At 36.7% G+C, this 12,298-nt stretch overlaps 1 protein-coding gene across 1 annotated transcript in view; it reads left to right on the forward strand.

Moving 5' to 3' along the window:
• Positions 1-3,861: 3,861 nt before the first annotated feature.
• Positions 3,862-12,298, forward strand: part of LOC307055878 (olfactory receptor 8B8-like) — a gene marked incomplete at both ends in the record, with an annotated part of 33,429 nt that continues 24,992 nt past the window's right edge. Inside the window, 1 exon segment of the mRNA XM_079708160.1 lies at positions 3,862-3,958. Coding sequence (XP_079564286.1) covers positions 3,862-3,958 — 97 coding nt within the window.

Below are 12,298 nucleotides of genomic sequence, written 5' to 3' on the forward strand. Positions count from 1 at the left end.
CATTTAATGAACCCCTAAGCTCTTCTTTGCCCTTGGATCTTAAGAAGAGCTTATTTATGGTGATTATTCTAATTTTTGATAATGGGTTGTTTTTCTCTGTTTCTTAAATATGTGAAGTGGGATTGAGAATAGGGATTAGGATTCATTTGAGTCACTCTGGACCGTGGACAATTCTCAGTGTAAATGAGACAGATGAGACTCCATCATTGCTGGGTCTTAGCAAGTGATCATTGATGTATGTGTACCTACTCATAAACATACAGTGGTTTTAGTTGGACTTGCTTGGAGAAAGGTGGACCCCTGCTTTTGTGTTTTGATTTCACAACTTCTCCAAGAGGACTCCAGTCCTTAACTCATACCAAAAATATATATAACTCATCTGTTAACTTCCCCAAATAGAAATTTATTTTTTGGATAGAAAATTTACTATCCTTAATATTTAAAAGACCCTGGTAAAGAGTGTAGAATGCAAATTGCTACACAGAATTTTATTAGGCTTTATATCAGTTTCAGTCAATAACCTACATTGTGTGATTGTCACTGTCTGAAACCTCAGCCGGGTCTCTTGCCTCTCTATCCTGTTACTATGATCAGAATTTTCTCCCTCACAGCCAGCAATTTGGGATACAGTATTGCATTTAAAGTGCAGGAAAAAGACGTGATGCCTTGGAAAGGTGCTCTGTTAAGCCATGAACATGCCATGTTTTGTTAGAGTAACTGTTCTTATCAGGATAAGCTTTTCAGGTATCTTTCAAGTCATCACTCAAATGTCAGATTACTCTGCTTAAAGTTGAAATCTGCAACACTTGTGTTTTCTATCCCTTTCCCTTGTTTTCCTTTTCTTCATCACATTTTTCATGTCACATGTTTTACCTCTTTCTTTCATGTATCTTTTGTCTTCTCCCAATTGAATGAAAGCTCCATGAGGGCAGGAATCCTTTTTTGTTTTTGTTTTGCTTTTTCACTGAAGAATAACCAGGTCTTAGAAGGGTTTCAGGGAGAGGGTATATATTCATTAGGTACTTCTGAAGGAATGCCGTTTTTATTCAAAATCTTTCTTCAACTCCACTTTACCTGGCAGGTTGGCTGCAGAGTTTGTTCTCTGCTTTTAGGTCTTGACAAAAGTTGTTATTAACCCAGTAGTGGGACTGCTGGGTCATATGGTAGTTCTATTTGTAGTTTTTTAAGGAAACTCCATAGTGGCTGTATCAATTTACATTCTCACCAACAGTGCAAGAGGGTTCCCTTTTCTCCACACCCTCTCCAGCATTTATTGTTTGTAGATTTTTTGATGATGGCCATTCTGACCTGTGTGAGGTGATACCTCATTGTAGTTTTGATTTGCATTTCTCTAATGATTAGCGATGTTGAGCATCCTTTCATGTGTTTGTTGGCAATCTGTATATCTTCTTTGGAGAAATGTCTATTTAGTTCTTCTGCCCATTTTTGGATTGGGTTGTTTTTTTTTTGATATTGAGCTGCATGAGCTGTTTATATATTTTGGAGATTAATCCTTTGTCAGTTGCTCCATTTGCAAACATTTTCTCCCATACTGAGGGTTGTCTTTTCGTCTTGTTTATCATTTACTTTGCTGTGCAAAAGCTTTTAAGTTTCATTAGGTCCCACTTGTTTATTTTTGTTTTTATTTTCATTTCTCTAGGAGGTGGGTCAAAAAGTATCTTGCTGTGATTTATGTCATAGAGTGTTCTGCCTATGTTTTCCTCTAACTACTCGGCGTATACCCTGAGAAAACCATAATTCGAAAAGAGTCATGTACCACAATGTTCATTGCAGCACTATTTACAATAGCCAGGACGTGGAAGCAACCTAAGTGTCCACTGACAGATGAATGAATAAAGAAGATGTGGCACATATATACAATGGAATATTAACTCAGTCATAAAAAGAAACGAATTTGAGTTATTTGTAGTGAGGTGGATGGACCTAGAGTCTGTCATACAGAGTGAAGTAAGTCAGAAAGAGAAAAACAAATACCATATGCTAACACATATATATGGAATCTAAAAAAAAATGGTTCTGAAGAACCTAGGGGCAGGACAGGATGAAAGATGCAGACATAGAGAATGGACTTGAGGACATGGGGAGGGGGAAGGGTAAGCTGAGATGAAATGAGAGAGTGGCACTGACATATATACACTACCATATGTGAAACAGATAGCTAGTGGGAAGCAGCTGCATAGCACAGGGAGATCAGCTTGGTGCTTTGTGACCACCTGGGGGGGTGGGATAGGGAGACACAAGAGGGAGGAGATATTGGGATATATGTATCCATATAGCTGATTCACTTTGTTATACAGCAGCAACTAACACAACAATGTAAAGCAATTATACTCCAACAAAGAAGTTAAAAAAAAAAAAAAGACGTGTGTGAACAAACAACTCATGAGATGGGAACTTGAAGTGGCTATTAAAAATTTGGGGAAAAAAGGTTGTTATTAGTTATCTGACAAGTATTTGTTTTTAGTAATCAAGATTAAACTGCATGATCAAGTAGTGGAGAAAAATCAGAGAAAGTTTCTTTAGATTTAAGCTTGGAGAAGGTGCAAATAATTCTTCGTATATTTTAGAGGTGACTGAAATAATGAATATCCTCCTCTGAAGTCCAATACCCCTAATTTTACCCTTCTTGGCTCTAATACTTTCTACATTCCATTAAAATTATGTAAGTACTTGTTTTTATCTATAAAGAATCTCATGAGATCCTAGAAAGTAAAAATGCTGATTCAGAGATTTCATTGTCACTTACAGGGAGGTATTGTAGCCCAGTGATTAAGACTAAGAAGTTTGGAGTTGAACAGGCTAGGTTTTGACTCAAGATTCGGGAACTTCTAGCAGTGTATGCTCCTCACTTTTAAAGTAGAGATTAATAGGTCTAATATATAAGGTTGTTGTGAGGAATAAACAAGATAAAATTATTTGTGCATTGCTTTAGATACTTGGTGTCATATGAGGGTCCTGGGTCAGATACAGTGTTTGGGTACATGGTAAGTGCTCAATACACGGTAGCAAGAATTATTTTTCCCACACTACTTTGCTCTTAATCGTGCTTAAAAAGATATCACCTGAATAAAAGAATAGGTCATTAAAAGCCGTGTCATGCATTATCAAAGATGTAAATAAACATTTCTTCTTCCTTAGGGAAGGTGGTCTCTGGAGAAGTATCTTGAGGGAGTCTCTTGTAACTAGGTCAACTGAGATCTCTAATCCAGATTAAAACTCTTTAGTCTCCTGTTATCCACGTGCATTAGGAAAGGATGCTGTTTCATCCTTGGAAGCTGGACAGAGGCTTGGGGCAAAGCCACAATCAGAGATCTTGGTCTTCTGCTCAGCAAGAGAATCAAGATAAACTAGAGGTTTTGATCCTTAAAGTAGAAAAGCAGAAGCAGAGGCCTCTGAGCTTCAAGTTTTCACCTTCTTTTCACCAGGGCATTTGAGTCTCCATGAAGGAGATGGATGAGAGCCAGTAGAGCACAGCACTGTGACTCCAAACAGAAGGAGGGTGAATGCCTGCCTGACCTGGTATGTCCTGTAGCAGAGTGGTTACAAGATCAAAGGCTGTGAACCAGACTACCTGTATTCATTCACCTTCTGCTGAAACTTAGGAGCACTGGGTTTTGTGCAAGTCACTTAGGTCCAGTGTCCTCATCTGTCATATGGGGATAATCAAAATGCCACATAGCATGTAGAACTGTGCCTATCCCATAGTTAGTGCTCAGTAAATGTTCGTTTTATTTTCTTCGCCATCTCACCTCCATAACTTCCATTAACTTCCATAATATGTTGCCTCTGTTTCGTTCAGTGACTCTTTTCTTTTCCCCTCACAGGTTCTCCTAGAGGAGAATGGCTGCAGATAACATCTCCCCTGTGACAGGGTTTATCCTCGCAGGCTTAACAGACCAACCAGAACTCCAGATCCCCCTCTTCTTCCTGTTTCTAAGTTTCCACATGGTCACTGTGGTGGGGAACCTGGGGTTGATAACCTTGATTAGACTGAATTCTCACCTTCATATTCCCATGTACTTTTCCCTCTTCAACTTGTCCTTCATGGATTTTAGTTACTCCACTACCCTCATCCCTAAAATGATGGGTTTTGTCTCAAAGAAGAACATCTTCTCCTATGCAGGCTGTATGACTCAGTTTTTTTTCTTCTGTTTCTTTTATTTTCTGAAACCTACATCCTGTCAGCGATGGCGTATGATCGCTATGTCGCCATCTGTAAACCACTGGTGTACATGGTCACCATGTCTCCTCAGGTTTGTTTATTTCTTTTGGGGGGGGCGGTCTGTGGGATGGGAGTGTTTGGGGCTGTGGCCCATATAGGAAACATAATGTTTATGACCTTCTGTGCCGACAACCTTGTCAATAACTTTATGTGTGACACCATTCCCCTCATTGAGCTCTCCTGAAACAGCTCCTACAAAAATTTACTGGTGGTCTTCATTGTTGTGACCATTGGCATTGGGGTGCCCATTGTTGCCATTTTTATCTCTTACGGTTTTATTCTTTCTAGGATTCTCCACATTAACTCTACAGAGGGTCGATCCAAAGCCTTTAGTACCTGCAGTTCCCATATAATTGTGGTTTCTCTTTTCTTTGGGTTAGGAGCTTTTATGTACCTCAAACCACCTTCTATTTTACCCCTTGGCCATGGGAAAGTGTCCTCCGTATTCTATACTGCTGTTGTGCCCCTGTTCAACCCATTAATCTATAGCCTGAGGGATAAGGATGTCAAAGTTGCCCTGAAGAAAACCTTGAGCGGAAAAATCTTCTCTTGAGAATGATTGAGAAAGGAGCTCTAAAGCTTTATCAATTAAAAAAAATTTTTTTCAGTGAAGGAAACAAATGCCAGCCAGTGCTTGTTCTCCTACAGTTAAAGGAAATTTTTAACTTGCTCTTAAGCATTATATTTCTCTACTCCTTACTCCAGCCTAACTATTCCAATCATTCTTTGTTTTATGAAAACAGTTTTCACAGTCATAGAGGGTTACTCTTAAATAGGTCTCAGAAATGATTTAATCCAGCCCCTCATATGACACATTACACACTGGTGACTCATAAATATTTTGAGGTGGCCCATGGACACACATATATCTGGTGCCAGAGCTGGGATCGGAATCTAGGCCCTTCAATTTGAATCTACTGTGCTCTGCTTTCCTTTAGCCATGCTTTCTTGATCTATCTTTCCCTTGGAAGATTTCATTTCAAAGGTTTTTGTGTGTGTGTGTGTGTGTGTGATTTTTTTTTTCTTTTTTCTTTTTGGCCATACAGCATGGCATGCGTGATCTTAGCTCCCTGACCAGGGGTTGAACTCATGCCCCCTGCAGTGGGAGCACAAAGTCTTAGCCACTGGACTGCCTGAGAAGTCCCTCATTTCAGAGGTTTTTATTTTTGCATTTAAAGAAACCTAATTCTATTTACAGTGATGTCATGCAACTTTTCAATGGTTAATTTTTGGAATATTTTTGTAAGAATGTTGGAGGTGAAAAATTTTGTGATTTTGTCTTGGCAAAATTATAAAAAATGTTTCGATATTTTTGGGTATGAAATAAAGTTCCATACAGAATCAAGTATAGTGCCCACTGAGGTGGTGTACAGAGCTCTAAGGACACAGGCTAACTTATTAGACCTTCTAATGGAGAGATATACAGATTTAAGGGAGTTAAAGATGTTGGATATGAACTTCACTCATTATTTCCACACTAATACTATAGAACTTGGAGCCTCACTTCAAGGGTCTGAATGATGTAACTGAGTAATAGATAGCTTTGTGTGGAAGGGAGACACTAGAGCAGTAACAACCAAGCAACCAACCAGTTATTAGGAAGGCAGATGCTGTTGTACTTTAAGGCATTGCATATAGCTATGATCTTTTAATAGTAGGGCATAAGGGAAACAGATGGTGGCCTCAAGACAGGTCATATATTCACAGCATTGGGCAAATGGAGGTACATACAGCTTTATATAAAGACTCAGAAGAACATTATTTTTTTTTTTAGTCTGAACACATTATGAGAAGCAACACTATGTGACCTGTTTGCAAGATACTGTGACTTTTGAACTATTTTTAGAAAAGTTCTGTTCCATTAGAAAAAAAGGGAAAGTTTGGATATACGTTTAGTTTTGTCCTTTGACATGGTTCTGTTCAATGAGGACGTAATAAAAAGAATGAAAGTGCAATGGAGGACTGTGCTTTTAGACTGTACGGCAGAGGGACAATTAGCTGGATTCAGGATATTTATGGATTGAGGGTACAGTGGGGGTGATGAAGAATCAGTACAATATTGGTAAGTAAAAAAAAACACCCCACCTCCATTTAAATTGGAGTGTAAGCTATATATAGCAAAGTGCACCAATTTTAAGTGCTCAATTAATTTTTTCACATACATAAGGCTATGTAACCACCACCTATACCAAGGTAGAGACGATTTTTATCGTTTCAGAATATTCTTGTCTGCCTCTTCCCAGTAAGTATTACTACCCACTCTCTTTCTGGAAATACCTACTATTCTTACTTTTATCATTACAGATTCACTTCGCTCGGTCTTGAGCTTCATGTAAATGTTAAATATTACATTTACTTTTTAAAAAAATTTCTGGCTTCTTTCTCTCAATACAAAGTATAGTGTGAAATTCATCTATAACGTTGTATGTGTAGGTATTTTGCTCTTGGTTATTGCTGTTTAGTATTCCACTGTATGAATATAGAGCAATTTATTTTTCAATGATCCTCTTAATAAACATTTAGCATGTTTTCAGTTTCTGCATATTATTAATAAAACTGCTAAGAAGGGCTTCCCTGGTGGCGCAGTGGTTGAGAGTCCGCCTGCCGATGCAGGGGACACGGGTTCGTGCCCTGGTCCGGGAAGATCCCACATGCCGCGGAGCAGCTGGGCCCGTGAGCCATGGCCGCTGAGCCTGCGCGTCCAGAGCCTGTGCTCTGCAACGGGAGAGGCCACAACAGTGAGAGGCCCACGTACCGCAAAAAAAAAACAAAAAAAACAAAAAAACTGCTAAGAACATTCTTGAGCATGTAGCTTTTTTTTTTTTTTTTTTTTGAAATTTACACTTATTTATCTTGGTTCTATAGCTAGATGTGTATTACTGGGCCACAGGATAGGCATACTTCTAGGATTCTTAAATACTAATAAACTGTCTTCCAAAATATTTAAATTGATTTGCACTCCCAGTAGTTTCCAGGTAAGGATGCTCATCTTTCTTCTGAACATTTGTTATTTTCAGTCCTTTTCATCTTACCTACTCTTTTGGGTGGTAGTGCACTATCACTTTAGTCTTTTTTTACATTTCCCTAATAAATAATGATTTTGAGCACTTCTTACTATATTCTTTAGAATTTAAACATCACCTTTGTGAAGTGCCAGTTCAAGTCTTTTGTCCACTTAAAAATAGTGTGCTAGTCTTTTTAAATTATTATTAATTTGAGCTTTAAGAAAGCATATTCTGGATATGAGTTGTTTTTCAGACATATACATTTGCTCAGCCTCTGGCTTGGCCATTCACATGGCTATTCTTAGCAATGTTTTATAGTAATAGATCTTTTCATTTTAATGAAGTTCAATTTATCATACTGTTAATGCTGTGTCCTGTTTAATCTTTGTTTATTACAAAATTACAAATGTATTCCTATGTTTTCTTTTAAAAGCTTTATTATTTGTCCTTTAATATTTATATATTTTATCAATTTTAAATTAGTTATCATGTATGGAATGAGGGAATAAGTTTATTTTTTCATGATATTATATATCATGAATACATGTATTTTTTCAAGATATTAAATTGCTTTAGGATCATTTATGGAGAAGGCCATCTCTCCGCTTTAAATTGTATTGGCTTTATATGGATCTATTTGATGATCATGTGACAATGTTTTTATGGGACTAGATGGAGAGAATTAGGGTTGGAGCCAAGGTGGTATATCCTACCAGTACAGTGTTCCCTGGAAGTGTTAAGAAAAGACATTCTTGTCTTGTTTTGAAGCTGACATTATATTTATCCCTAGGAATTTGATATCTTTTGCTACTTTAAATGGATTATTAAAATTTAATTTTCAATCACTTTTTACTAGTATTTAAAATACAATTGATTCTTACATATTGATTTTGTACCCAGTAACCTTGCTACTTTTGTTTATTAATTCTAATTATTACTTTAACAAAAGAGGAAATAGGAAATCTTTTCCTTTTTCTTTTTGTATTTCTATATACACAATCATGCCATCTGCAAATAAAGGCAGGATTAATTTTCTTAATGATCTTTTATTTTCCTCATTGCACAAAGACATCCAATACAATGATGAGTAGAGGTAAAAATAATGGATATCTCTGTCTTGTTTATGACCTTAGGGTAAAAGCATTCAGGTTTTTGCTCCTGAATATGATGTTTGCTGTAGCTTGTTTGTTTGTTTTTAGATAGCAACGATTAAGAGTGGGTGATTAACTTCCATTTAAATGTAATATTTTTTTCAAAAGCATACATATACATAGTAAAAAATTAAACAGTACAAAAAAGTATATAGTAAAAATAAGCTTTTCTTTCCCTTTAGTTCTTCCATGTCTCTGTTGTTGCCTTAGATGTAACTAATCCTAGAAATGGTATAGGCATATACAAGCATATCTCTATATCTATTTATATTTATTTACATATTTATCTATATATCTTTAGAGACCGCTTTTTTGTTTTAAAATTCTATAAAAGGGCACTTAAAGGTGTATCTTCCAATAGAAATGGTTTAGGGACTTCCCTGGTGGTGCAGTGGTTAAGAATCCACTTGCCAACGCAGGGGACACAGGTTTGAGCCCTGGTCCAGGAAGATTCCACATGCCGCGGAGCAACTAAGCCCATGCGCCACAACTACTGAGCCTGTGCTGTAGAGCCCACGTGCCACAACTACTGAAGCCCACACGCCTAGAGCTCTGCAACAAGAGAAGCCACTGCAATGAGAAGCCCGCGCACTGCAACAAAGAGTTGCCCCCACTCGCCACAACTAGAGAAAGGCTGCAAGCAGCAACGAAGACTCAACACAGCCTAAAATAAATAAATAAATAAATAAATAAATAAATAAATAAATAAATAAATGTGTTAAAAAACAGAAATGGTTTAAAGAGGGAGTGAGCAGAGGACATTGCTGGGCAAGAAGAAGAGGAATCAAATACAGAAGAGACAAGGGACAGGGTGTGAGTAGGAAAGAGAGAAAAGAAGAGGCAACATAGCAAACTCATGGTAGCTTCAGTTCTGGTAACATTTTAAATTCTCTTGATTTTCTGTCCCTACCCCATGGTTTGACTAACTGTACCTTTGCTTGTTGCTGTAGTCGGGGCAGAGCCATTGAATACGTAAAGTGCTAGAATGGCAAGCACTTTCAATTCAACAAACTTTTATATATTCGCTCATTTATCTATTTAAAAAAAAAAAAAAGGTTGGTTTCAGTTCCAAGAGGTAAAGAGCTTGGAAGCTATCATAGTCATTCTCACAATAAGAAAAAATCTGAACAAACTGAAAAGTTAACAACTCTTCTTAGATCCAAAAGAGAATTGGGGTCACAGGACAAACTGACTCCCAGAAAACTGGAGAGAGAGTTGAGAATACAGAATCACAGTTTACTTAGAGCAGAAGCTGCTGGAGCTGGTATACATGTATTGGTAGTAACACTCAAACAGTAACTGATGAATTGCTGGAGGGTGATTATGGACTATCTCGAAATGTAAAAGCTCTTGGGGACTCAGTCTTAGTGAAGCACCAACACTTTTGTGCATTTTACCTCCAGGAACACCACCAGGTTCTCAGGGAAAATCTCCTCCAGCTTTGGGTGGGGGTGGGGGTGGAGTAACCATTTTAAAACACACTCAGGGCTTTCTGTTCTCTGCCTGCCCTTAAGGGAAACTACTTTACCAGAACCTAAACTATGTTGAAGGTGGGAAATACCCAACTCCTGATCCTCCTGTTCCCTTTAGTCTTCCTGTCCCAACAAGTCTTCTTTATAACAGACTATAGAGCTGAAAGAACTACAAGACTCAGGCTCTAATTGAGAAAGAGTTTCTAGGGAAATCAAAAGACAAAAGGGGAGAAAAAAATGACACTAGGGAAAACTGAAGCCTCAGACACCTACAGCTATAGCAAACAGTAAACACAGCATAAATCCTAGCCAGATAAACATAAAACCTCACACTAAAATCCTATTTACCTCAGTTCCTATTACCCAAAACATCATGCCTGTCTTTTGACAAAAAAATAGCAAGATACACTGAAGGGCAATATAAAACAAAGTCTGATGAGACAAAGCAACCAAAAGTACCAGACTCGGGTATAGCAGAGATGTCAGAATTCTCAGACAAGGAATTTTTAAAAATTATGTTTAATGTGCTAAAGATTCTAAAAATAAGCAAGAACAGTGGGTAATGTAAGCAGAGAGATGGAAACTCTAAGAAAGAATCAAAGGGAAATGTTAGAAATCAAAACACTTTGACAAAAATGAAAAATGTCTTTGATGGGCTCACTAACAGACTGGGCATGGTAGAGGAAAGAATCAGTGATCTTGAAGAAATGTCAATAGAAATTTCCCAAACTGAAATGTAAAGAGAAAAAAAGAATGAAAAATATGGAGCAGAATATCCAATAACCATGGGACAATTATAAAAGGTATAACATATACATAATGAGAATACCAGAAAAGAAAAAAGGAACCAAAGAAAAAATTGAAATAACAGCTGAGAATTTTCTAAAATTAATTACAGACATGAAACTACAGATGTAGGAACTCAGTGAAACCAAGCATGATAAATACCAAAAAATCTATACTTAGCCATATTACATTCAAATGGCAGAAAACTAGACAAAGAGAAAACCTTGAAAGAAGCCAGAGGAAAAATACCTACCTTACCTATATAGATACATGGATAAGAAGTACAAAATACTTCTCTTTAGAAACCACGCAAGAGGAGAGCGGAGTGATGTATTTAAGTATTGAAAGAAAAAAATCCCACCAATCTAGATTTTTTATTCAGTAAAATTATCCTTCTCAGAAAAACAAAAACTGAATTTGTTGCCAGTAGACCTGCCTTGCAAGAATGTTAAAGGAGTTCTTTAGAGAAGAAAATATGTCAGAAACTGAGATCTACATAAAAAAGGATGAGCTTTAGAGGAGGAATAAATATAGGTAAAATAAAACTTTTAATTTTTAATTCTTAGCTGATCTAATAGACAAATATTTGTTCAAATGATAATAGCACCACTGTAATGGGTAATGAGGTAACCATGGTTATGGATAGGTGAAATGAATGACAGCAATGTCATAATGGATGAGAAAGAGGAATTGGGAATACTCTGTTATAAGGTACCTTCTATACCCATGAAGTGATATAGTGTTATTTGAAAGTAAACTTAGATTAGTTATAAAGGTACAATTCAAATTCTGGGGCAATCATCAAAAATAGAAAAAGAAGTATAATTGATATGCTAAGAGAGGAGAAAATGGAATAATATAAAGTTCAATTAAAACTAGAGAAGGTAGAATGATAATGGAAAGTAAAAAAGAACAAGTGCAGCAAATAGAAAACATTCAAATATTGCAGGCATGAATTCAACTATATCAATAATTACTTTAAATATGAATAGTCTAAATGCACCAATTAAAAGAAAGAGACTGACAGAATAGGTAAAATAAAAGACCCAGTGATATGCAGTCTATAAACAACCCACTTTAAATATAAAGACACAGATTAAAAGTAAAGGGATGGAGAAAGATATACCATGCTAACACTAATCAAAAGAAAGCCAGCTTATCTATATTAATTGAAGACACATCAGATTTCTGAACAAGGAAAATTATCAAGGATAAAGAAGGATATAATAATAAAGGGGTCAATTCTCCAAGAAGACATAAGAATTCTTAAGTGTACATACCAGAAAACAAAGCACCAAAAAATGTGAGGCAAAAACTGATGTAACTGGTTGGAGAAATAGATGAATCCACTATTATAGCCAGAGACTTCAGCACCCCTCTATCAGTAACTGACAGATGCAGAAGCCAGAAAATCAGTAAAATATAGTCATACTGAACAACACTATCAATCAACTTGATCTAACTGACATTTCTAGAATACTTCATCCAACAACAGCAGAATACACATTCTTCTCAAGCTCATATGCAACATTCACCAAGACAGACCACATTCTGGACCATGAAACACATCTGAGCAAATTTAAAAAAATAGAAATCACACAAAATATGCTCTCAGACCACAATGGAATTCAACAGAAATCA

Source organism: Hyperoodon ampullatus, assembly GCF_949752795.1.
Source record: "Hyperoodon ampullatus genome assembly, chromosome: 7".
In the NCBI taxonomy this organism is placed as follows: Eukaryota; Metazoa; Chordata; class Mammalia; order Artiodactyla; family Ziphiidae; genus Hyperoodon; species Hyperoodon ampullatus.